General features: G+C 41.7%; 2 protein-coding genes across 3 annotated transcripts in view; both read left to right on the forward strand.

Moving 5' to 3' along the window:
• Nucleotides 1-25,207, forward strand: part of OGT (O-linked N-acetylglucosamine (GlcNAc) transferase) — a 32,101-nt gene extending 6,894 nt beyond the window's left edge. For both annotated transcript variants that reach the window (XM_014963078.1, XM_014963079.1), the window contains exons 4-22: nucleotides 2,538-2,606; nucleotides 5,681-5,797; nucleotides 7,237-7,316; nucleotides 8,778-8,973; nucleotides 9,195-9,335; nucleotides 9,555-9,655; nucleotides 10,017-10,170; nucleotides 10,272-10,373; nucleotides 10,652-10,831; nucleotides 11,962-12,120; nucleotides 13,382-13,471; nucleotides 15,814-15,939; nucleotides 17,222-17,392; nucleotides 17,526-17,642; nucleotides 17,722-17,889; nucleotides 20,095-20,247; nucleotides 21,157-21,409; nucleotides 22,799-22,922; nucleotides 24,109-25,207. In XM_014963078.1, coding sequence (XP_014818564.1) covers nucleotides 2,538-2,606; nucleotides 5,681-5,797; nucleotides 7,237-7,316; nucleotides 8,778-8,973; nucleotides 9,195-9,335; nucleotides 9,555-9,655; nucleotides 10,017-10,170; nucleotides 10,272-10,373; nucleotides 10,652-10,831; nucleotides 11,962-12,120; nucleotides 13,382-13,471; nucleotides 15,814-15,939; nucleotides 17,222-17,392; nucleotides 17,526-17,642; nucleotides 17,722-17,889; nucleotides 20,095-20,247; nucleotides 21,157-21,409; nucleotides 22,799-22,922; nucleotides 24,109-24,283 — 2,676 coding nt within the window. In that variant the 3' untranslated portion in view covers nucleotides 24,284-25,207. The remainder of the gene's footprint in view (nucleotides 1-2,537; nucleotides 2,607-5,680; nucleotides 5,798-7,236; nucleotides 7,317-8,777; nucleotides 8,974-9,194; nucleotides 9,336-9,554; nucleotides 9,656-10,016; nucleotides 10,171-10,271; nucleotides 10,374-10,651; nucleotides 10,832-11,961; nucleotides 12,121-13,381; nucleotides 13,472-15,813; nucleotides 15,940-17,221; nucleotides 17,393-17,525; nucleotides 17,643-17,721; nucleotides 17,890-20,094; nucleotides 20,248-21,156; nucleotides 21,410-22,798; nucleotides 22,923-24,108) is intronic.
• A 121-nt stretch (nucleotides 25,208-25,328) lies between these two features.
• ACRC (acidic repeat containing) overlaps nucleotides 25,329-25,404 on the forward strand; it is a 24,798-nt gene continuing 24,722 nt past the window's right edge. Inside the window, exon 1 of the mRNA XM_014963066.1 lies at nucleotides 25,329-25,366. Coding sequence (XP_014818552.1) covers nucleotides 25,329-25,366 — 38 coding nt within the window. The remainder of the gene's footprint in view (nucleotides 25,367-25,404) is intronic.

Consider the following 25,404-nt stretch of genomic DNA (forward strand, 5'->3'; position numbering starts at 1 on the left):
AGTTTGATATCATCAGCAAACTTGTTGGGGACACACTCTGTCCCCTTGTCTAGGTCATTGATGAATATGTTGAACAAAACTGGACCAAATATTGGTCCCTGGGGGACACCACTGGTTACAGGCCTCCAACTCGTCCCTGCTCCGTTAATCACAGCCCTCTGAGTTCTGTCACACAGCCAGGACTCAATCCACCTCACTGCCCCCTCATCTAGCCCACACTTCCTTAATTTCCTAATGAGGATGTTATGGGAGACAGTGTCAGAAGCCTTGCTGGAGTCAAGGTAGATGACATCTGCTGCCCTCCCCTCATCCAGCCATCCAGTTATAACATCACAGAAGACTATCAGATTGGTCAAGCATGAGTTACCCTTGGTAAATCTTTGTTGACCGCTTCCAATAACTTCCTGTTTAAGATGTTTGGAGATGACATCCAGAACAAGTCTCTCCATTACCTTCCCAGGTGAGACTAATCGGCCTGTAGTTCTCTGGGTTCTCCTTCTTGCCCTTTTTGTAGACTGGAGTGTTATTTGCCTTTCTCCAGTCCTCAGGCACCTCTCCTGTTCTCCATGACCTTTCAAAGATGATGGAGAGTGGCCCAGCAATAACATCTGCCAGTTCTCTCAGCACTCACGGGTGCATCCCATTGGGGCCCATGGACTTATGGATGTCTAGTTTGGTGGGGCCCATGGATTTATGGATGTCTAGTTTGGCCAAGTTGTCTCTAACCCAGTCCGCTACGGAGGGAAAATCTTCCTCCCTCCAGACCTTCTCCTTTGTCTCTCCAATAACTTCCTGTTTAAGATGTTTGGAGATGACACCCAGAACAAGTCACTCCATTACCTTCCCAGGTGAGACTAATCGGCCTGTAGTTCTCTGGGTTCTCCTTCTTGCCCTTTTTGTAGACTGGAGTGATATTTGCCTTTCTCCAGTCCTCAGGCACCTCTCCTGTTCTCCATGACCTTTCAAAGATGATGGAGAGTGGCCCAGCAATAACATCTGCCAGTTCTCTCAGCACTCATGGGTGCATCCCATTGGGGCCCATGGATTTATGGATGTCTAGTTTGGCCAAGTTGTCTCTAACCCAGTCCGCTACGGAGGGAAAATCTTCCTCCCTCCAGACCTTCTCCTTTGTCTCCAGGGTCTGGGATTCATGAGGGACAGTTTTAGCAGTGAAGACCAAAGCAAAGAAGGCATTCAGTAACACCGCTTTCTCTGCACTACTTACCTGCATTGTTGAGATTAAAAAAAAAACCCGCACAAATTCCTTGCTTTTCTGTTAAGTCAGAAATTTCAGTGAATAACCTTAGATTTAGCTTTGTGTGCTTTAAGGCAGTGTTATTGCAGTGAGAGAATCGCTGTTCAGAGTTGAATGGGAGATAAAGTAATACCTGATGGTTTTGCATAAAGTCAGAAACTTCATGGTGATGAGGGTTGCCTTTGTTAGCCTTCCACTGGGTTGGTTTGCAGAAGCATCATTTCTTTGTTTTATAGGCTGAAATTTAGTATGTGTGTGTAAGTGACTCTTATAAAAATAGATCTGGTTTTAATCCACATTTTTAGTAAAGAGTGTATCAGACTGATACCTTTATTATGCATCGTACTCAATTAGTTTGTATAGTACTGCTCAGGAAGGTATCTGCTTGCTGTTTGGTCATATGTTTTCACAAAAATATTTGAGGTGCAACATCAAACTGGTGCACATAGATCCTTTTTCCTTTGGAAAAGCAAACGCAAACCCAGTCCCAACAAGAGCTGAGAATCTTGTTTGACTCTGTGATGCACCCTGGGTGAAATTGTCTAACTTACTGCGCTAAGACACGCAACTAGTGGAGTTTATGCACTGCTTAGAAATACTGTGAGATGGAGTTTCCTTACAGGAGCTGAGTTTTGTTTAGGTTAGAAACTTCTTTTGTTAGTGTTGACAAGTGTGTCCCCAGATTCAATGGTCTGTACTGCTAGAGGATGCAGTTGCAGCCTGTGCTGGGGTTACACGTGGAAGAACAAGAACACATGGCAGGGCTGTTGAAAATACATCTGTTAGTGGGAAAAACAAGGAGTAAAAACTGCTTTGGGGATACAGGAAGCAAAATCACTATATTTTGTCTATGTAAAAGCCATCATGGCAATGGTGTAACTTAAGAATACAGGCTTGCTGTCATGCTTAAAAAATAAAAATAGGAGCTTCAAATACTTATGTGTGGCAAAAGAACTTAAATCTGGGGGGGAGGGGGTGGCATTTTTTGGTCCTTTTTAAGTATTTCTGTATAAAGAGGAATTGTATGAAACCTTTCTTTCTTCTTTCTACTTCTTTATGGTTGTATTTTTATAGTATACTGAAGTCAATAAGATTGTCTCTTGGCTATAATGTTAGGTCAAAAAAAAAAATTTACATTAGTGGTGTTACTATTTAAGTTATTATTTAAATTAAGCATTTAAAATAAGCTGTGGAGGACCGGGGTGTTCCTTTGCAAGTTCTCCGGGAAGACCTTTAGGGCATCTGAAGTCCTGAAGCTGATGGTGTGACTTTGGTTTTTCAGGACTTGTACTGTGTTCGTAGTGACCTGGGGAACCTGCTCAAAGCCCTGGGTCGCTTGGAAGAAGCCAAGGTAGGTGTTGGGTAGAATACATGTAAACGTCAGTGTTTTGAAAACTTGAACTTTGCACCAAGTCTTCAAATCTGCGTTGATCTACAGACAGTCTGAGAAACTGCTGAAAACTGAAGGCACTGAAACACCCCAGAGTAGTTGCAGGGCAAGATATGGCATGTCCATGTTTAAAACTTGCTTTTAAGTCAAGAAATGGAACACTACCAAGCCTTTCTGCTGAACTAGACTATCTGATACCATTCTGAAGTATTGGGCAGGGGCCTCATCATGCTCTTATCTGGAAATAAGTAACGGTCCTTCAAATCTGAGGCTTGCCTGCTGGTGCCAAGCAGAGAGCCTGTGGTTAGCTCGAGATCCCTGTACGATGCAGGTGCTATTGAAAACGCTGCTCTTCTAAAGTCCTTTGTGGCTTGTAAGTGGAGAAGAAACGTATCCAAATGTTACCTTGTAATATTGGCTTTTAAAGATTTTTATTCTTTTAACTTTTCCCTTCCCTCGATAGTGGAAGAAAGGCTAGTAAATGGTCAATAGCTGCGGTATGCGAACTCCCCGAATATCTTTTCTTCATGTCTTCCCTCTCCCCTCCCCCCCAAAATAAAGAAATTGGAAGGACAAAGCTGGTTTGTTTGGGAAATGAACTGATCGAAAGAAAACTTGCTGTAGTGGAAAGGTGGCTTCTAGCAGTCGTGTGTTTCCTAAACTGAGAATTCGAACACCAAGATGAGTTTAAAATTCTTGGCATGTTAAAACTTGGATTGCACAAAGAAATGGTCTTGTTACAAGCCACCTTACGCGTCCGCGCTGCAGGGGTGAGGAGTGTGGAGGAATCGGAAACACCCTGGACTCCACGTCTGTCACTCCAAGCCCCACGCGCATGCTCAAAAGTGGAGTGTATGAACAGCGTAGCTGTCTGTTTGGCTGCACCAGTTTGGGGAGGGTTATCATCTTTACGGGGTAACGGGTTCAAAGTTCCATTATTTTTTTTGGGGGCATTTCACTTAACAACTTGGATGTGCGTAGCGTTCCTTAGGGCAGCCTAATTGATTTGGTCAGATCCAGGTTGCAAATATTTCGTAGCAGCATTTAGAGTTTGAACAGCCTTTGAGGCACTTGGTTCTCAGCCCACCAAGCGGACAGCTAACATGAATTGCACTTCACTGCAGCTTTAGTGTGACTGGTATAGGCCAAGACACTGCGCCTGCCTTAGGTTGCTGACTTCTTTGTTTCAGAGCTCTGGAGACACCTAGTTTGAAAGTGTTATTCCGTTTTGTGAGAACTTAATAAACGAGGAAAAACATCTTGAGTAAATTGCAATGTGTTTCTTTGGTTATCAGTCCATTTGAAAGATCAAGCCAGCAGATTCCTTACAGTTTGAACTAAAATTTAATTTCTTTGTAGATATTTCAGAGCCTTTCTTCCAAAAAAAAACCAAACCGAAAAAAGTCCCTGCTGTATGCAATTGCCCTGATTAACCCTCTCCCTTCTGCATGTCTCCCTTGTTACAGACAGATTGTCCTCATTCCCATGTGTTAAGACATATCCAAAAAAATGCAATTGCTTTGTTGAACTCTTACTAATGATCTTGTTTTATTTTCTCTCTTGTTTTTGGTTTTTCACCACTGATATTGTATTTAGAAGGTTTCAGGTGGGTGAAACCTCCTATTCCATGCGTAAGGTGCCTCGCTGAAGGGAGCTCGAGGCCTGGATCTAGGGCAGACACACACCTCCTCCTCCTCTTCCAGCAAGGAACGCACCGAAAAGTCACATGATGAGAAATATGGTAACGGGTTTGTAACTGCCACAGCAAAACCATTTGCCTCCATGCCTGAATCTTCTGTCTTGTGGCTTCAGAAAACAGCTTAAAATATTTAATTACGAGCAAGTAATGTAAGAATATTTTATACTAGTAGCCACAAATTCTTTCAAAGAAATAAAGTAAAAGTAAATTAAAATATTTTTTTAAAGAAATAATTGGAGATAGTTAATAGTAAAAGCTTCTAACTCTTCTGGTTGTTCATTTTTTTCCTTTTTTCTTCTTTGTTTGGATTGCAGCGTTCTGCTCTTCTGATGATGCGCTGTGATCCTGCAGTAGCGCAAAGGCTGCGCAGCGGTAACGCGCAATGCGTGCGATTAAGCCCTCGTGAACGGTTGACTAGATGATTAATCTCTGATTGGGTGACTGCCCGAGCTCCAGGCTGTAGCCTTTTGGATAAAATTGGGTCGTAACGCGTTTAAGAGTCCAGACATCAAATTTAATAAGCGAGTTTTTTTTTTTTTGTATGGGCCTGTCTGGTAGATTAATGATTCTGGTTGGCCGTTCACTGGACCTAGGGGCAATGGATAGAGCCAAGGAGTTCGCAGCGATAGCGTGGCGCCGTGCTGTTTAGGATGCGCAGCGATTTCTTGCGCTTGCATTACAGGGACCTAAACCTTCGTGCAATCCTGTCATTTGAGGTTTTGAAGCTGATTTGACCGTATTTGAAGAAACGGGGAAATGGGTTTGGGTTGACAGACGTTTTGGGTCCGTCGTCTCGCTTGACAAGGACAACTGAAAACGAAGAACGGCTTCATCTTTTTCAGTAGTTTTTCTAATTTTTTTAAGTAGTTTCTACCTCTTTTAGAATATTTCGCAATTTAATAATTTTATTTCACAGCAAAGTTTTTTATTACGAAGTGATTTTGGGGGGCTTTTATGCGCTCGAGGGTGGCAGGTATTCCTGCTGAACTGCTGGAATTATTTCTGAGGTGAATTTTGGGGGCTTTTATGCCTTTTATTTCTGCTGAACTGCTGGAATTATTTCTGAGGTGATCTCTGTGGTGACCTGGTGTTTAAAGTCGTGTTAATTCATTACCAGCATAACTGAAAAATGGTGGGCTTGCACCTGGGTTTTGGTTTGCGCTGGCGCAGGATCAACAGCAGTTTGCAGCGCATTAGTTTTGGCGCAAGCTAGCCTATACTGCAGGGTCACTTTTGGCTGGTTAGAGAAGGCATACTAACAATTGTTTTTTTCTCATTTTTTTCTTTTTACAAATATTCCCCTTCCCTTGTATCTCTCTTCTTTAACTGTTCCAAGGCCTGTTACTTAAAAGCAATTGAGACTCAACCAAACTTTGCAGTGGCTTGGAGTAATCTTGGCTGTGTGTTCAATGCCCAAGGAGAAATTTGGCTTGCCATTCATCACTTTGAAAAGGTAACGATTGAAGACAGTCAGCTTCACTGCTAGATTTTACCACACGTGGTCTGCAGCAGTGCTCTGCTTGTAGAAAATAGAAATATTTTGATCACCAGAGAACTTAATGAGCCTGTTAGTTAACATCCTGTGTTAATTGCTTGGGGTTTTTTACTTCCTGATGTTTCAGACTGCTTGTGGCCACTAGAGATGCTTAGAATTGCCCTAAGGACTTCACACACATGTCAAGTAAAATGAAATTCATTAGGTTGTTTTACAGTCTTTTTCCGGAATAAACTTTTTTTAAAAAAATGTAATTGGATAGGGATAATGTTTTGTGCGTTTTGTGTGAGAGAGAGAGAAACAACTTTTGGCTTAAAATCATTTTGCTATTGTGATTTTTTTTCAGGTATTACTGTCCTGTGAGTAACTGAGGAGAACAGTTTTAAGTGACACAGTCATTCCTCTTCTCCAGGATTATTTTTCACCATTGTTGTTTCAGACTTTTCTAGATTGCTGTCGTTAAGTAGTTGTCTGGTGCCTTCTAGTTACTTAGCATCTTCAGTTTGTACTCATCTCTTAAGTTTCTAAAGTGACCTAAAACTGGACTTAAGATGTGGTGGACAGTTTCTTCCTGAAATTTATGACTTGAGAGCCACAAAAATAATTTTAATAGCTCAAGGTTTTTTTGTTGTGGTGGTTTTTTTTGTGGGTTTTTTTTGTTGTTGTTGTTGTTTTTTGTTCTGTCTAGTTAGTGATAGATTTTAAAATAGTTTAATTTGGAAGTAATAGTTTGCATGAGAGAGACTGTAATACAGAGTCTGGCCTGTCAAATACTTACATGTAGCTTACTGCTGCATCTGCTGTAACTTGAATGGTTATTAAGTTTGTTGCATTTTATTAGCTTTGAAGGGAGTGAAAATGTTGGGTTGTTTGTTTTTTTTTGTTAAATGAGTACTGAATTTTCCTTACGTACATGATGTGTTTGCTCTTCTCTTGCTCTTGTGAAACTGTCTCTGTTTTCATGGGCTGCTAAAGTTTTACAATGCTGTCTTATTTTGCAGTAGATAAAGGATATGGATCAGGTTTTTTAGGATTTTCTCCCCTAAAAACAAGCTAAAGGCAGCATAGCATGGTTAGGCAGGAGTGTGAAGTATGATCAGCCTAACATGAAATAAATGTTGAACACTTTATTCTGCAGTAGTTGCAACTGACTAGGTAAGCAAAGGAATAAATTTGAAGGTAGTGTATGATCTTACTTCTCTAGATGAATAACTTTGATACTCTGTGGTTTTTGTAACTTCAGTTCTCCTTCCTTACTTAGGTTATTGATAAAGTCTTAGATGCTTACAGATTTGGTTTGTCCAATTAAAAACAAACAAAACCCAGAAAACCTCAAATACTTTTCATAGTGTTTTTGTGTTAATGCTCAAAACAAAACTCTTCAAAAATATTTTCAGGCTGTAACACTTGACCCAAATTTTTTGGATGCTTACATCAATCTGGGAAATGTCCTGAAGGAGGCAAGGATATTTGACAGGTAAGCGGATAAGTGTTGTTACTCTGTCAGATGTATCTAGATACAGATCAGGTTCCTGATGTAAACCTCTTTGGACAGTATAGCAAAGACTTCTGCTGTAAACTAAGTAAGCAAATGGCTTTGAAATGCGTACAGAGAAGGTTACTGGAATTGGAAATTTAAATCCTGTGGAAAGTATTCCTTTATGTTTAATAAAATGTTAAAAATGAGAGTTTCTGAAGGTATCGATGAAAATAGACTTGAAATTAAGGCCGGGGAGGGGTGAAGAACCCTTGAGTTCTTTGTTTTCATTATGTGATTCAGGACATAATCTCCAAGTGTTTCTCTTCTAACATTTTCTATGTAAGACGAGCTGAAATGCTGAAGTTCAGCTGAGCACCTGATGGAATATTCTGTATTTGTTGTGTGTTGCCATCTTGTTATTGCGCGGGGTTGTAGCGCTGTTACTGCCTTTTTGAACTAACCTGTTTGAGACTTCTAATCTGATGCATGAATCATACTTTTGTTTCTGGAAGAAGATCCAGGCTCTGATGTTTATATGCAGCGTACCATATTGCATCTGTTCCATGGATTACAACTTCTGGTAGCTGTGGTTTGGGGCTCCAAATTTAATAAAAGCTTGCAGGGAACAGGTTGATTGTTCTAATTAGTTGTGTTGAACATGGTGTAAATGATTCAGTGATTTCTGTTTTAACCACAAATTACTGAGCCAAATGGGCGTATTTCCTCATTGTAGACTTCACATCACCTTCTTGAGAATTTACTGATGTATACTATTGTGATTTTTCTAGAAATAGGATTTGAATACATCAATCATTTATTTATATAGTGCTGTAGGAGCGATAAAGATCTCACTTCTGAATGAAAAAAAGTTTGAGGTATAAGTAAAGTATGATACGTGTGTTAGGTTAGTGAAGAGAATAAAGATGTAACAGTATGATGCTGTTTATATTGTCACAATTGAATAATAAACTGGGGAAAAAATGGAGCAAGGTTCTCTTGCTTGACCTAGTAATGAAAAGTGTTTAAAAAAAGTAGTCGGAAGCTTTACTTTTTTTCCAGAAGAAATAAAGATCACTGTACAGCATCAGGTGGAAGGAAAACATTGCTGGTTTGTGAAGTATTTCTTCTAGTCTATTCATTACAGAATTCAGCCTGGTTTTAAAATAACATGAATAATCATTAATCCCTTGATTGGGCTTTTAATTCGGGCAGTACTCTTCTGTGTGTGCAGTAACATCTTACAGGACAGATGTGTGTGTTAGTAATCCCTTGAAGTTTGTTTTTTGAAAATGTAGGTCCTTTTTTATGACAAAATAAATAGGATTGCTGCTCTGTGGGTGATCGTTTACTTTCCTTTTCTTGTTTCAGAGCTGTAAAAATGTAGGTCCTTTCTTATGACCAAAAGAAATAGGATTGCTGCTCTGTGGGTGATGGTTTACTTTCCTTTTCTTGTTTCAGAGCTGTGGCAGCTTATCTACGAGCCCTGAGTTTGAGTCCCAACCACGCGGTCGTGCACGGCAACCTTGCCTGCGTGTACTACGAGCAAGGACTGATAGACCTGGCAATAGACACCTACAGGAGGGCTATTGAGCTCCAGCCCCACTTCCCTGATGCTTACTGTAACCTGGCCAATGCCTTGAAGGAGAAAGGCAGTGTAAGGAGTACTTTTTTTCCTATTGAAAAATTTAAAACATGTTTATTGTAGACACCAGATGTCACCAGCTTTAGTAAGGTGGGATGTTACCCTCGGTCATAAGGAAGAATAATCCAGGAAATCTCCCCTTTCAGCCTGTTAAAAGTCATTGTATAGTGACTTCTTGTAAACAGTGCTCCAACAGAAGTATTACTTTATTAACAGCATCCCTTTTTTTGAAGGTGGTAGAAGCAGAAGAATGCTACAATACAGCTCTTCGACTTTGTCCCACTCATGCAGATTCTCTCAACAACCTGGCAAACATCAAACGGGAGCAGGGGAACATTGAGGAAGCTGTCCGTCTCTATCGGAAGGCTCTTGAGGTACAGTTGAATGTGGGGAGGGAGAGGTGGAGAATTAAAGTTGGGAATGTATAATGTGACATAGGTTATTTTTTCCCTCTTTGGTTGTAAGTGGAGGAAAGTCTGTTCAGAGACCTGTGTCATATAAAAAAAAAGTGAGAAATGCACGAGTATTTTTTTTTTTTTTATATGGTCTACTTGGGGCATTTGAGAGACAGATTCTACTTCTTTTTCTTCCAGGTTTTTCCAGAGTTTGCTGCTGCACATTCAAATTTAGCAAGTGTCCTGCAACAGCAAGGAAAGTTACAGGAAGCTCTGATGCATTACAAAGAGGCCATTAGGTAAATGGATACTAGGTGGGATAGTGCCAGCCTTTCCTAACAGCGCGTGCCGTACCTCTGTACGGAAAGGGACTTACAGTAGCATATTTTCATTCACACAGTTGCTTTGCAAACTAAAAAGCCTGGGTGAGAGTGTGGTTCCTCGTTGGGGGAGAGCAGTTTTTATTCTTCATGACATATATTATTTTTATTTCTCAGAATCAGCCCTACGTTTGCAGATGCTTATTCTAATATGGGAAATACTTTGAAGGAGATGCAGGATGTGCAAGGAGCTCTACAGTGCTACACCCGTGCCATTCAGATAAACCCAGCTTTTGATGGTTCCTCGTTGGGAATGACATATATTATCTTTATTTCTCAGAATCAGCCCTACGTTTGCAGATGCTTATTCTAATATGGGAAATACTTTGAAGGAGATGCAGGATGTGCAAGGAGCTCTACAGTGCTACACCCGTGCCATTCAGATAAACCCAGCTTTTGCTGATGCCCACAGCAACCTGGCCTCTATTCACAAGGTAGTGCATGCAAATGATTTGATCTTAGAGCATGGTGGGGCACTGTGAGTACTTACCCTGAGTATATTTTTATCTGGTGACTCATTTCTGTGTCTTTACAGGATTCAGGGAATATACCAGAAGCCATTGCCTCTTACCGCACTGCTCTGAAGCTGAAACCTGATTTCCCAGATGCCTACTGCAACTTGGCCCACTGTTTGCAGGTGAGGAAGATAAGGCTTTAATTGGAATTCTTAAGATTCCTCTGCAGTAAATGCTAAGCTTGATCACCTCAACCAATCACTAATTTAAATGTAAAGAGCAGACGTAAGTCCTGAATCAGAAGGTTACTGTTAAGAATACTTACAGTTGTCATCAACAGTAATTTCTGAAGTTCTAGCTTCCATTTTTGGAAGAAGCATTAGTCTCAGCTTGTGAAATATTTGATATAGATCAAAGGAAGCTGTTGTCCTAATATTCTTTTAATTTTTCCTTTTTCTAGATTGTCTGTGACTGGACAGACTATGATGAGAGAATGAAGAAGCTGGTTAGCATTGTAGCTGATCAGCTGGAGAAAAACAGACTGCCTTCAGTCCATCCACACCATAGCATGCTGTATCCCCTTTCTCACAGTTTTAGGAAGGCTATTGCTGAGAGACATGGAAATCTGTGTTTGGACAAGGTAGGAGGTTTTGTATCACAGAATCACCATGGTTGGAAGGGACCTCTGAGATCGAGTCCAACCTCAAAAAAAAAAAAAAGCCAAAAAACCCCCCCACAAACAAACAAAAAAAACCCAAAACAAAACAAAACCAGCAGCAAAATAAACAACAAAAAACCCAACACCCCACCACATCACACTCACCCAGAAACCAATAATATCTCGTGCACTAGAGCATGCCCTTAAGAGCCATGTCTACATATTTCTTCAATCCCTCCAGGGATGGTGACTCCACCACCTCCCTGGGCAGGCTGTTCCAGTGCCTGACCACCCTCTCAGCAAAGTCATTCTTCCCAAGATCTAATCTAACCCTCCCCTGCCCCAACTTCAGACTATTTCCTCTGCTCCTGTCATGATTCCCTTGGGAGAAGAGGCCAACCCCCCCCTCTCTCCACCCTCCTTTCAGGGAGTTGGAGAGGGCAATGAGGTCTCCCCTCAGCCTCCTCTTCTCCAAACTCAACATGCCCAGTTCCCTCAGCCTCTCCTCGTAGGACTTGTTCTCCAGACCCCTCCCCAGCTTGGTGGCTCTCCTCTGGACACGCTCCAGCACTTGAATGTCTGGTGAGCTAACGGAAGGATCTCAGACTTCAGATCACTAAGCTTTAACACTAAGCTTTCAAAGTGGCTTGTCTTGATAGCCTGATAACCCTGTCAGTCCTAGTGACTACAAGCTGATGTCTGGGGCAGATAGTGACCATAAGAACAGAAAGCATGCTGTGTGTGCTGCTTCACGGGAAGTAGTGAGTAGTGAGCTCTCAAACGGTAGTTTGAGAGCTTCCTGGTCATAGTTCTGTGGTATCAGGGTGGAATACTTAAAAAATAAACAGGTAGAAAAGCAACAATGTCAACTTGCAGTGGTGATGGCTGAACGTAGGTACATCACACCTCGTGACACAGTTTGTGGACGTTACACTTGGCCCCTGTGGAATACATATAATGCATGTTTGAAACAAGAGATGTCCACAGGCCACTTACTTGAATGTGGGATAAAGCTAATTCTACAAACTCACGGCGGTTTTTTGTCCCTCTGTTTAGCATTTGGTTTTGATTCTTGAGCTTTTTATAAAGAGTTGTGTGTGTTTTCTTGACAGATTAACGTTCTGCACAAGCCGCCGTATGAGCATCCCAAGGATTTGAAGGCCAGTGAAGGTCGACTTCGTATTGGCTATGTGAGCTCTGATTTTGGAAATCATCCAACCTCACACCTAATGCAGTCAATCCCTGGCATGCACAACCCAGACAAATTTGAGGTAAAAATGTCAATGGCATGCTTAAAAGTTTGAAGACAACTGTTTCTTTTTCTTGGTAACAGAAACTAGACAGGTAAACTAGGGAAGGGGGCAAACTTTTGTTTCTAGGTTTGAGGTTGTTTGGGGGGTTTTGTTGTTGTTGTTAGTAGGCTTTTTTTTTTTTTCCTGGTTTGAAGAGGTCTCCAGCCTGAGTCATCCTCCTTTACCAGTATGAAGTGTTACTTAGAAGTTACTTAGGCTAATTAGGTACCTGTCCTTAGAATTACTGTAGATGGGATTTGTGGCCCATGGAAAACTTTTTTAAGCTTCAGCAGCTGTTCCTTGAGTACTTGTGTTTCAACATCAAGCTGCTATTGCCTGGTTACTTCTGACTTACAAATATGTATGGTTTTTATTCAGTCTCTGTTGCTATTTTTTTTTAACATGTATTTTTCTCTGGGGTACTTAAATCACTATCATGAACTTCAGATTGGTTTGGCTATGGCTTTTAAAAAGGAAATTATATGCTATGCTTACTGCAGACATGAACTTCAGATTGGTTTGGCGATGGCTTTTTCAAAAGGAAATTATATGCTATGCTTACTGCAGAAGGAACATACACAATTTAGCAATGCTAAAGACACATCTACATTTGTTCTCTATTCTTTTACTAAAACCATGCTTTTGTCCTGCAAGACAGTAAATTCTCTGCATGTTGTTTCTATTTTTTTTTTAATATCTAAATGTGTTAGGTTAGCTAAAGATGTCTGTTTACATAACGTGTCAACCTTGAGTTTCTCAGACATATGTGCAGTTTCTTAATTGGAGAGAATTAGTCACTGTTTAAAGGATCTTTTAAAAAGCTTCCCCAAGGCTTAGCTTGTCTTTTCAACCTGAGTCATAATTATGATTCTCGCTAATTGCAAATTCAAAGGTGTCTTGTGAAAGGTGTTCTTAGAGAAGTTAAAGCTTATGCAATTCCATTTGTTAAAATTACTTTTCCTTACACTCATGAGAACATTGTGTATGTGTCTCTGTGAGATGCAGTGCTGTACTCTAGCACCAGAACTGAGTAAAACTGAGTGGGACCTGGTGCAAATGTGTCAAATACCCAGTGCCCCCCTTATTTAATTCTCAAATGACACAGAAAAAAATATAATGTGTATGAAACTAGATGTAATTTTGCTTGTGTAATTTAAAATTGCAATACCACGTCTTATAGGAAAGTTGTTCTGTTGGCAAGTTGTTGCAGATACTCAATTTTTGGTGCCTCACGTTCTAGGTATTCTGTTATGCTCTGAGTCCTGATGATGGTACAAACTTCCGTGTAAAAGTGATGGCCGAAGCGAATCATTTCGTTGACTTATCTCAGGTGAGCTTTTTTGATGCGTTGATACCTTTTAGCAAACCTGAAGGAAGGAAGAGATCAACCTGTAGTTTGAGGTTTTTAGTTGCAGTCCTTTCTTGTATTAAGCTGATGTTAGTCTTGGGAATTTTGCAGTTTGTAAAGGCATTGGCGTTAATGCCTTACCTGGCTTGCAGGTGATTATTAAAAAGTAATAATATAATAATTAGCAATATTGAATAACTGTTCCATTAGATATTAAGATAATAGTAATACCTAAATATCATTGATAGTCAAGATGCCACAACTGCAACTATATTTAAGCTCGCTTTACTCCAGTGGAGCAGGACAGAGGGTTAATGGGGGGATTTTTGTGCCTCTATCAAAAGGCTGTTTTGATAAAGTTTACAGGTGGTTTAGATTTGGTTTTGGTTTTTTTTTTTTTGAACTTCCATATGAAAACTGATGGGGATTTCAGGGGGATTTCAGTCAAGGAGTTGTTATACTACCTCAAGATGCCTTGCAAAACCCTAAAGCAATGTGGGATAATCAGTGTAGATTAACAATGGAACCGGATCGGCACCTGGACAGTCCCGGATGGGGATTTCAGTAGACATAGAAGTCAAGGAGTTGTTATACTACCTCAAGATACCTTGCAAAACCCTAAAGCAATGTGGGATAATCAGTGTAGATTAACAATGGAACCGGATCGGCACCTGGACAGTCCCAGTTTTACGTGTCACCCACATTAGGTGGTGGGTGAAACTTGTGTGTAGCATTTAAACTCATCATGATGTTCAGAATCCGCTCTTTTATTTAAGAACGATAAATTGATGTCAGTAGGATTGCTCTCTGAGATGGACTTTGCAAAGTTGATCCCTTAAAATGTTCCTTTAGAGTAATGAGTGTCAGTTAGGCTTGTGGAAAGCCATCGTCCCCCCAGCTTTTGCAGCTGTGAATGTTGAAAGCCCTTGGTCATGGTAAAACAGGGCAGCAATTTGGTATTTGTTGTTGCACTGAACAGCTATCTAGGAAATACTCTTTCCTTTGTCCAGAGTGATACACTTGAGTTTTCTTATGTAAAATTCTTGAGGCATCAAACTGCTATTTTTAGATTACAGTGCAACTCTTAGAGATTTGTATGGGGGTCAAAAGAGTAGGAACAGTTTGCTGTGATGTATTGCATTAGCAGTGTAACTTACTGCAAGTTAAACTAAGATGGGAACTCAGATTGTTGTCGCTCAGGGATGTGACTGCCCAAGTGCTTGCGTTTTCCCTGCTATAAATGTGAAGTAACTTTCCCGTTTTACAGAAATGAAGTACTTTTATGGTGTGTGATAATGGTAGAGTGAGTCAGCATTAGCGCAGAATAGTTAATTGGCTTGCTCTTGATCTTCAGTTTGAAGTAATTTCTCTGTATGACCTTAGTTTGGGATCTCCCGCTTGCGCTACATGAGCTCTGATCATTAATTAATTGCTCAGGGATATGCCTGCCTAAGTGCTTGCGTTTTCCCTGCTATAAATGTGAAGTAACTTTCCCGTTTTACAGAAATGAAGTACTTTTATGGTGTGTGATAATGGTAGAGTGAGTCAGCATTAGCGCAGAATAGTTAATTGGCTTGCTCTTGATCTTCAGTTTGAAGTAATTTCTCTGTATGACCTTAGTTTGGGATCTCCCGCTTGCGCTACATGAGCTCTGATCATTAATTAATTAGGAGTGGTGGTGGTGGGGCTGGGCTGGTTTGTATAACCTCAGTTTCTAGCCTCTGGGTTTTGTTTTACTGCTGCTGAACTAGAGACATCTATCAAATATTTTCTTTTATCTGCTTTAGGTAGTGACTAATTATTTCATTAATGCTTCGAGGAATTTAAAACTGTTGAAGATTGTTTACCTTTCAGTATTAGACAGGAATAGACACATTGTAACTTCCAAGGCTTTGCTGTTTTTGAAAGTCATTGGTAATATCTTGTGTGAAGTTCTGCTCTTCTTTGGTTTTGATTCAGCCAAGAACTGAAGCAGTTTCTTGTGGGCTTCATTTGTGATATTTTTCTGCATGACGTGCTGAGCTTGGCAACGTGAGGTATCGCTCCACTGTGTCTAGAAAACATGTTTTTCTTGACTTCAACAGATTTGGGGTTTTTTTGATTGAATAAACATGATTTTCTTGACTTCAACAGATTTGGGGTTTTTTTGATTGAATTGAGGACTTAAATCTCGTCACTCCTGGTTTTACAGAAGTTTTAAGTCTCACCTAAATTAAATTATGCAGTGGACATTTATTTGTTGGTACACTGATGACTAACCATGCTTATTACTGAAAGACTGAAAACAAAAATAACTTTTATTTATGTATTTATTTATTCTTCAGATACCATGTAATGGCAAAGCAGCAGACCGCATCCATCAGGATGGGATACACATTCTCATCAATATGAATGGTTACACCAAAGGAGCCCGAAATGAATTATTTGCCCTGAGACCAGCACCTATTCAGGTAACTAACTTAGAGGTCTCTGTACGTCCAAAAAAACCCACTTCTGAGTAAGAAGAGTTTCTGTTTGTCTTCTGGCAGAGTGGAAAAAGCGTTGAAGGCTCGTGTTGAACAGTAAGCAAGAGAGTTTTTAGGGCTTAGCATATGTGAGGCAAATACATTCATTCTGTTGATGCAGAGTGGTTTGTTTGTTTGGTTGGTTTTTCCGAGTGTCCTGCAAGAGTTTTGATTGAATTGAGGACTTAAATCTCGTCACTCCTGGTTTTACAGAAGTTTTAAGTCTCACCTAAATTAAATTATGCAGTGGACATTTATTTGTTGGTACACTGATGACTAACCATGCTTATTACTGAAAGACTGAAAACAAAAATAACTTTTATTTATGTATTTATTTATTCTTCAGATACCATGTAATGGCAAAGCAGCAGACCGCATCCATCAGGATGGGATACACATTCTCATCAATATGAATGGTTACACCAAAGGAGCCCGAAATGAATTATTTGCCCTGAGACCAGCACCTATTCAGGTAACTAACTTAGAGGTCTCTGTACGTCCAAAAAAACCCACTTCTGAGTAAGAAGAGTTTCTGTTTGTCTTCTGGCAGAGTGGAAAAAGCGTTGAAGGCTCGTGTTGAACAGTAAGCAAGAGAGTTTTTAGGGCTTAGCATATGTGAGGCAAATACATTCATTCTGTTGATGCAGAGTGGTTTGTTTGTTTGGTTGGTTTTTCCGAGTGTCCTGCACGAGAACTGCTGAATTCTGTGAGGTTCCTGTACACCACTGGCCCTCTTGCATTAGCGAGAGCAAAGAAAGGATATTTAAAGCTGTTGCAGAAATGAGTTGTTGCGTTTTAATTTCTTCAGGGTTAGTGAAACGCTAGTTGGAATAAGTCAGGATTAATGTCAAAGTTTTGTTTTTTTTTTTTACTAAGGAGTTTCTAAATTGTCTATGGAAAGAGAAGGGGAAAAGCTTGATTCAGAGACACTCTAGGCTATGGTAGTTGTCTTAGCTAAGAGAAACTGTAATCACTGATGGTTGGTATTCCGGCTCTACCTGCACGTACAATTGATTCCCTTGCTTGAGGGATCAATTCTAGATCATCCTTGAACTGTTCACTGTCTAGGTAGTGCAAATTTGGGATTAGTGGTTGCTCTTCAGTTTATAAAGCACAAGAAAGAACTTGAATCTCTAAGTGGAAAATTTAACTTAAAATGCATTGATTTTTAGCTTGCTTTATTTTTGCAATAAACCTGGGACTGGAGCCTTGCTTTCTTGTGTTTTAGGCGATGTGGCTGGGGTATCCTGGAACCAGTGGGGCATTGTTCATGGATTATATCATCACAGATAAAGAAACTTCCCCAGTTGAGGTGGCTGAGCAGTATTCAGAGAAATTGGCTTACATGCCAAATACTTTCTTCATTGGAGACCATGCCAACATGTTCCCCCATCTGAAGGTACGTAGGAAGATAGGTCAAGAAACGTAGGTGTTTTCCATAGCTACCTTTATAAAATGGTGCTTAGTATAATACTTGGTAAGGGATCTTGAAACTTCTCTAAAATTGTTCTGTTGTTTGTTTTGTTTAACAGAAAAAAGCAGTCATTGATTTCAAGTCCAATGGTCATATTTATGATAACAGAATTGTTTTGAATGGCATTGACTTGAAGGCTTTCCTTGACAGCCTCCCTGATGTCAAGATTGTTAAGGTGAGGCCTACTCCTCTGCGTGTTCAGTCTTAGGGACTGGAGCTGGTGCTTTCTCTCATGCTCATGTGATTTATCTTAGATGAAGTGTCCTGACAGTTGTGACAACGCTGATGGCAATGCTGCCCTCAGTATGCCCGTCATTCCCATGAACACAATTGCAGAAGCTGTGATTGAGATGATTAATCGTGGGCAAATTCAGATAACTATCAATGGATTCAACATCAGTAATGGATTAGCAACTACTCAGGTGAGGCGTTTCAGATTGCTTTTCCCTTGAGGTTTATGTTATATCTCTATGTTTTCATATAACAAGGAAGAAAAACCTCCAGGCGTATGTATGTCGTCCATCACGTTGATTTGTTTATTTCTCATACTGAAGGAAACTCAGAAATGTGTTACAGGCCACAGATGTGCTGGGAGATGATCTTTCCCCCCCGACGATAGAGGGGTTATATCAAGAGGTATCTAAAGTCCAAAGAAATTTAGTCTTGTTGCATAAAGTAGACCCTTATTACTCAGAATGGGAAGGCTTTGCTTATTGCCTGCAGATTTGCTCGTTGCTTGCAGCCTACAGGGCGTTTGTGAGCTGTTACCCAGCTTCAGTTTTGTTTTCACTTTGCAAAAAGCTTGCTGGGTTGTATTGCCAAGTTGGCAAAGTTACTCCACAGTATCTCAACAGTATTTATTAATCTTCTTACATCTTTCTGAACTGTGCACTGTGTCACCACCTCTTGGTACTTAACTGTTCATGGGATTTTGGTAATAGTGACAGTTACTGGGTTTGTTCAATAATTCTTCCTTTGCAGAACAGTGACTCCTTTTTAAAAATACCATGTTTCAACATTTTCACAACTCTTTAGACTTGTGAATTTTATTCAGTTGACAATCCTTCAAGAGACTCTTTTATCTCATTTTACAAGACCTTTTGTTATCACTGCTCTATCCATATCTCATGCCTTGGTTACTTTTAATGAGTTCTTTTGTTCACAGCTGAAACTTCCCTTAAAGTTGGAAATAGGTTATGTCTTAGTTTGCTCAGTAAGCTTTATTAGCATTTTCTTCTGAAATTGTTGTCCCCTGAGAAGAATAGAGAATTCTGGTCTTAGCACTCCACCACCAAGATGAAACAGTCTAAGCTCTGTTGGTGCACTTCTCAAGCACAATTTCTATCTCTTGATTGCACTAATATAACCCTTCTTTGTGCTTGTTCTAATTTGATAGTGGCTACTTTGGGGCACAGGTCGACAAGAGCTGTGCATTGTGTTTTTGAGGTCTCCTCACTGACCAGGACGAGTAGGACTTTTACGAACTTTTGTTGATCCAAATGATATATCATGCATCTTCTAACAGAGTCAGTGACACTGAATCATTGTAATTCGAGTCAAGTTTGTCAACAGTATGCTTACTTCTGCTGGCCACACTGCCCCTGAGCTAAATTTTAAATATATATGTATGTAAAAGGTGCATAAAAAGAAAAAGGCTCTAGCTGCCAGTTTTGCCATATCTGTACTCGTTTTTATCTTTGATTCCACCGTTGTCTGTCAATATTTTTTAAAAAAATAAAATTTAAAAATCATACTTCCCTTTTACTACTCCTCAAGACTCTTGCATGGTGTTCTGATTATGCCAACTTCATCCTCTGCTGGTGTTTATTAGCATATTCCTGTTCTTTGTTAAGGCTGTAAGATCTGTTGTTTTTTGAAAGTCCACTAGTAACTCTTCTAGTCTAATTTTCAGCATTTCCCATTATTTCCATGTCAGCTAGTTCCTGACAGTTTATCGGTTACATATTAGTCTCTGTCTTCAGTCTTGGCTGTCTGTTCTGTGCCTGTTGTCTTTTATCTTAAAAAAAAAAACACCAACCAAACCAATGAAAAAAGAAAACAAAAAGTTACATATTAGTCTGTCTTCAGTCTTGACTGTCTGTTCTGTGCCTGTTGTCTTAAAAAAAAAACCCCAACCAAACCAATGAAAAAAGAAAACAAAACCAAACCCCCCCAAAAAGTAAACCACAGAAAACTAAACCAACCCCTTTGTTTTCTAAATACTATTTTATTCTTCCTTGAAGTCTTCATTTAAATTTTGGTCTCAAGGAAATGAAATGACATGAAGGAGGAGTCTGTGTGTAACGCCTCTTTTAATGATTCTTCTTTTGAATTATTCCAGTTACTTGGAATTTCAGGGAGAGATAGCAAGGGCATAAAATTGCCCAATGTTTTGTGCCTTGGTGGGTGCTACATTGTGGCACCTGCAAGTGTGTATGCATACCACTTAAATTCTTGTTTTATGGGTAAGTAAACTATTTTGGTTTCGTATAATAAAACCAAAGATAAACTTCAAGAAACTTAGGATGCTAACAAATGTTGCAGTGTCTCAGGACAATTTCACAGGGCCTGTTCCCTGCAATGTCAGTGTTCCAATAGCTGAGTGGTTCGTTTTTAATTTTCTTTAGATTAACAACAAGGCAGCAACTGGCGAAGAAGTTCCACGAACTATAATTGTTACTACCCGTTCCCAGTACGGCTTACCGGAGGATGCTGTAGTGTACTGCAACTTCAACCAGCTGTATAAGATTGATCCTTCCACTTTACAGATGTGGGCTAATGTGAGTATCTGTATCTAACAGGAAATCTAAAGTCAGACTCGGGGAACACAGCTGTTCTGTTCAAGTTAGCTGAAACTTTGTACAGGTTAAAACTGTGACTGTTCTGTGGGAAACATTGACCCTGAGCTGTTTGAATCCTTACAGCGCGTATGGTGCAGGACTTAGTCTTAACAGAATATAGCATTTTTTAGATTTATTTCATTGTGCTTCCAGCCAGTGAAAATTTTATATTGGACAGCTTAAGTGTGTTGGTACTCCAGTGTGAAATAAGTTTGGTATTCCCTAGTCTGCAGAACTAAGTGCAGAATTTGCTTTTGCATTTTGTAGATTAATAGATCTGAGGGTGGTGAGAGCCTGGCCCAGGTGCCCAGAGAAGCTGTGGCTGCCCCATCCCTGGAGGGGTTCAAGGCCAGGCTGGATGGGGCTTGGAGCAACCTGGGCTGGTGGGAGGTGTCCCTGCCCAGGGCACAGAGGGTTGGAACTTGATGATCTTTAAGATCCCTTGCAATTCTAACCATTCTGTGATTTTTGTGAGCACTGAGTGTCTGTATCAAGGTCCAGTTTATATAGTGTATTGCAGGGAGTTACTTGAGGAGTGATTATTTTTTTTCATATTCCATAGAATGAGCCTATAAATAAATGAGATCATAAGTTTCAAGACTTGCTCTCTGAGCTCTATGAACTATTGCTCGGAGTTGCTGTCTCTTTCAGTGGGATTAGAAATGCAACCCTAGTTATCCCACTTGAAATGGTGAGCTGTTGTTTCCCTCCTCCATACCTCAGAAGATTAAAGTATTGAATGATTATGCCTTTTGCATCATTTCGGTATGTGGAAATTTCTTGTTTGGAAAAGGAAATGTTTCTGACCAAACTTTCTCTAATTGATTTTTTTTGTTGTTGTTGTTATAGATCCTAAAAAGAGTTCCGAACAGTGTGCTCTGGCTGCTGCGTTTCCCAGCTGTAGGAGAACCTAATATTCAGCAATACGCACAAAACCTGGGTCTTTCCCAAAACCGAATAATCTTTTCTCCTGTTGCCCCCAAAGAAGAACATGTGAGGAGAGGGCAGTTGGCTGATGTCTGTCTAGACACTCCACTTTGCAATGGGCACACGACTGGGATGGATGTTCTCTGGGCTGGGACTCCCATGGTCACTATGCCAGGTAACGGAGCGGGAAATCTACGTGCAACAGATGGGTCTGAATATTATTAATTTTTAATAACAAACATGGTTGGATGGATGAGGGGAAGGCAGTGGATATTGTCTACCTTGACTTCGGCAAGGCTTTTGGCACAGTCTCCCACAGCATCCTCATAGGTGAGCTTAGGAAGTGCGGGTTAGATGAATGGACAGCGAGGTGGATTGAAAACTGGCTGAAAGATGGAGTTTAGAAGGTCGTGGTCAGTGGCACAGAATCTAGTTTGAGGTCTGTAACTAGTGGGGTCTCCCAGGGGTCAGTACTAGGTCCAGTCCTCTTCAGTATTTTCATCAATGACCTGGATGAAGGGATGGAGTGTACCCTCAGCAAGTTTGCTGATGACACAACTCTGGGAGGGGTGGCTGACACACCAGAAGGCTGTGCTGCCATCCAGAGAGACCTGGACAGGCTGGAGAGTTGGGCAGAGAGGAACCTGATGGAATTCAACAAGGGCAAGTGTAGGTGCTGCACCTGGGGAGGAATAACCCCCTGCACCAGGACAGGTTGGGGGTGACCTGCTGGAGAGCAGCTCTGAGGAGAAAGACCTGGGAGTCCTGGTGGACAACAGGATGCCCAGGAGCCAGCAATGGGCCCTGGTGGCCAAGAAGGCCAATGGCATCCTGGGGGGCATTGAGAAGAGTGTGACCAGCAGGTGGAGGGAGGTCATCCTGCCCCTCTGCTCTGCCCTGGGGAGGCCCCATCTGGAGCACTGGGACCAGTTCTGGGCTCCCCAGTTCCAGAAGGACAGGGAACTGCTGGAGAGGGGACAACAGAGGGCTACAAAGATGATGAGGGGCCTGAAGCATCTCTCTTATGAGGAAAGGCTAAAGGGTCTTTTTCGTCTGGAGAAGAGAAGGCTGAGGGGGGATCTGATCAATGCTTATAAATACTTAAAGGGTGGGTGTCAGGAGGATGGGGCCAGTCTTTTTTCAGAGGTGCCCAGGGACAGAACAAGTTGTAATGGGCATAAACTTGAACATAAGAAGTTCTGCCTAAACATGAGGAAGAACTTCTTTCCTGTGAGGGTGGCAGAGCCCTGGCAGAGGCTGCCCAGGGAGGTGGTGGAGTCTCCTTCTCTGGAGACATTCAAACCCCCCTGGACACGTTCCTGTGGGACCTGCTCTGGGTGGACCTGCTCTGGCAGGGGGTTGGACTGGATGATCTCCAGAGGTCCCCTCACACCCCATATCGTTCTGTGATTCTGTAACAGGAATCCCAACAAACTTTCTTGCCTCTTGTAGAAGCAGAGCAAAAGTAACTCATACTCTGCAATACGTTACTTGAGAAGCTTACTCCTGATATAGATTTATATTTTTTTATGGCTTTATGAATTTATATATTATTTTTTTTCAGGTGAGACTCTTGCATCCCGAGTTGCCGCCTCCCAGCTTACTTGCCTGGGTTGTCTTGAGCTCATTGCCAAAAGTAGGCAGGAGTACGAGGATATCGCTGTGAAACTGGGAACTGACCTGGAATAGTAAGTACTGTGTAACGTGACAGCAGAGTGTAAATGCTGAGACTTAGCAGTAGTTTTAATCTTGCGGGTATTTTAATATTTAAACTAGCTGGGCAACCCTCATCTAGAGGTTTCCTGTCTTGCAGTTCACACAGCTTCTGCTTTTAGAGTAATAGTGCTCCAAGTTGAGTAATAATGCTACCTCTTCTGAAGAAATTGCTCATGTGCAGACTCTTAACTGGTAAAAAGTATGATACAGTTCACCTTTTGTTCTTTTTAAATTGAAGATTAAGCAGTTTGTCACTTGCTGCAAGTTAAAACCATGCTGTAATAAGTTGCCACAGGACAGGTAATGCAGCAAGTTGGATGCGTTTGTGTCGCAGCTGTGCTGAGTTGAAATGGTCGTGGTGGTCTGTGTCAGAAACGATCACAGAATCGTCGTGGTTGGAAAGGACTTCTGAGATCGAGTCCAACCATACACACACACACACAACCCCACCCCCCCCAATCTTGGGCTCTAGAGCATGCCCTGAAGAGCCACGTCTACACATTTCTTAAATCCCTCCAGGGATGGGGACTCCACCACCTCCCTGGGCAGGCTGTTCCAGTGTCTGACCACCTTCTCAGGAAAGTCAATCTTCCCAAGATCTAATCTAAACCTCCCCTGGTGCAACTTCAGACCATTTCCTCTGCTCCTGTCATGATTCCCTTGGGAGAAGAGGCCAACCCCCACCTCTCTCCACCCTCCTTTCAGGGAGGGCAATGAGGTCTCCCCTCAGCCTCCTCTTCTCCGAACTCACCCCGCCCAGTTCCCTCAGCCTCTCCTCATAGGACTTGTTCTCCAGACCCCTCCCCAGCTTGGTGGCTCTCCTCTGGACACGCTCCAGCACCTCAATGTCCTTCTTGTGGTGAGGGGCCCAGAACTGAACCCAGCCCTGGAGGTGAGGCCTCACCAGTGCCCAGTCCAGAGGCACCATCACTGCCCTGCTCCTGCTGGCCACGCTGGTCCTGACACAGGCCAGGATGCTGTTGGCCTTCTTGGCCAACAATGATGGGGGGATGATGCAGCAATGGGAATTTGGTGGGAGAGCAGGTATTTTTGAAAGAGTTGTTTGGGAAGTTCTGGGTTAGCTGAAAATAATCTATTTCCCAAACAGTATTACCAAGTGTTTGGAGCCTCTAATGACTGCTTTAACTCTTTTCCTAGCCTGAAAAAAATCCGCGGCAAAGTCTGGAAGCAGAGAATATCCAGTCCTTTGTTCAACACAAAGCAGTACACAATGGACCTGGAGCGGCTTTATCTTCAGATGTGGGATCACTACGCTGCTGGCAACAAACCGGACCACATGATCAAGCCAGTTGAGGCCAGCGAGTCCGCATGAAGGAGGGCTTCTGCCTGCCCACCCCACAACTCTCCGGGAACTGAGCCTCTCAAACACTTCTGCAGAGATGATGAGCTAAAAAACTGTGCATTTCTACTTAATCTGCCTGGTACTCTGTGGCTGAAGTAATACACGATGGTGATTAAAGCACAGCCAGACTTATTTCTTGCATGATAGGGAAAGACTCTATAGAGCCTGGGATCCTTTTATTCCATGAGGAATTTGAGTGGGATTGAGCCGTGTACACGTGAGCCAGTGTGTGTGAGTGACATAGTGGTTGCTGGGGGAAGTTTGAACTGCCCAACCGATTATGATTTCATGGATTGATTTAATCTTCCTACGAATCTCTCTCCTTTTATGTGGATTGGGAACTGGAGCATTTTAACGTTTGATTATTTTTTTTTTGGGGTACTCCTGTTGGTAGATGTGTGGTTCTCTCATGACGAGATTTCCAGCTAACGAGTGTTGCTCCCTGCATTAATTTCTAAACTGTGTGGACTGAAAGGGCATATTTGCTGGTGTAGTCTTTTTTTTTATAGGTTTTATAAACCACTGAAGCCTATATCAGCCTTTTAATGTTTTGACGTCTGTTTTGGGGCTCTCTGTAACGTGTTGGTTTAGATAAGGACTCGGGGAAGGGGGGAAGGGAGGGATTTGTTTCTTTTTAAGCTTCTCCTCTCAGTCTCTAATTGGCTCCATGACGGCAGCTCCTGTTCAGTTGAAAAAAAAAAACAAAACACATTTGATTTGAAATGAAATCTTCCCCACAAGTGTTTGAGGTAAACACAAACTGGTGCCAAATACAGATCTTTCAGGAATGATTGTTAATTATGTATAGAGGTGCAGTCCTAGGTACTGTAGCAAAGACTTTAAACACAACAACAACAACAAAAAAATAAATAAAGCTTTGGTTTGCCACTTTGACTGACGAGACCAGCCTTTTCACCTTTGCTGCCGCCCTCTGTGGCGCTGAGCTTGTTCCACCCGGGCCTCCAGGTGGGGGGGGGGGCCCTGCCCGCAGCTCTCCGCTGTACCGGGGGGGCTCATGCGGTGTCCGCCCCCGGTTTTCGTGCCCTGGGCCCGGTGCGGCCGGTGGCCCCGCGGCCGCAGCGGAGAAGGCC

The sequence above is a fragment of the Calidris pugnax genome, unplaced genomic scaffold (assembly GCF_001431845.1).
Source record: "Calidris pugnax isolate Ruff unplaced genomic scaffold, ASM143184v1 scaffold294, whole genome shotgun sequence".
Lineage (NCBI taxonomy): Eukaryota > Metazoa > Chordata > Aves > Charadriiformes > Scolopacidae > Calidris > Calidris pugnax.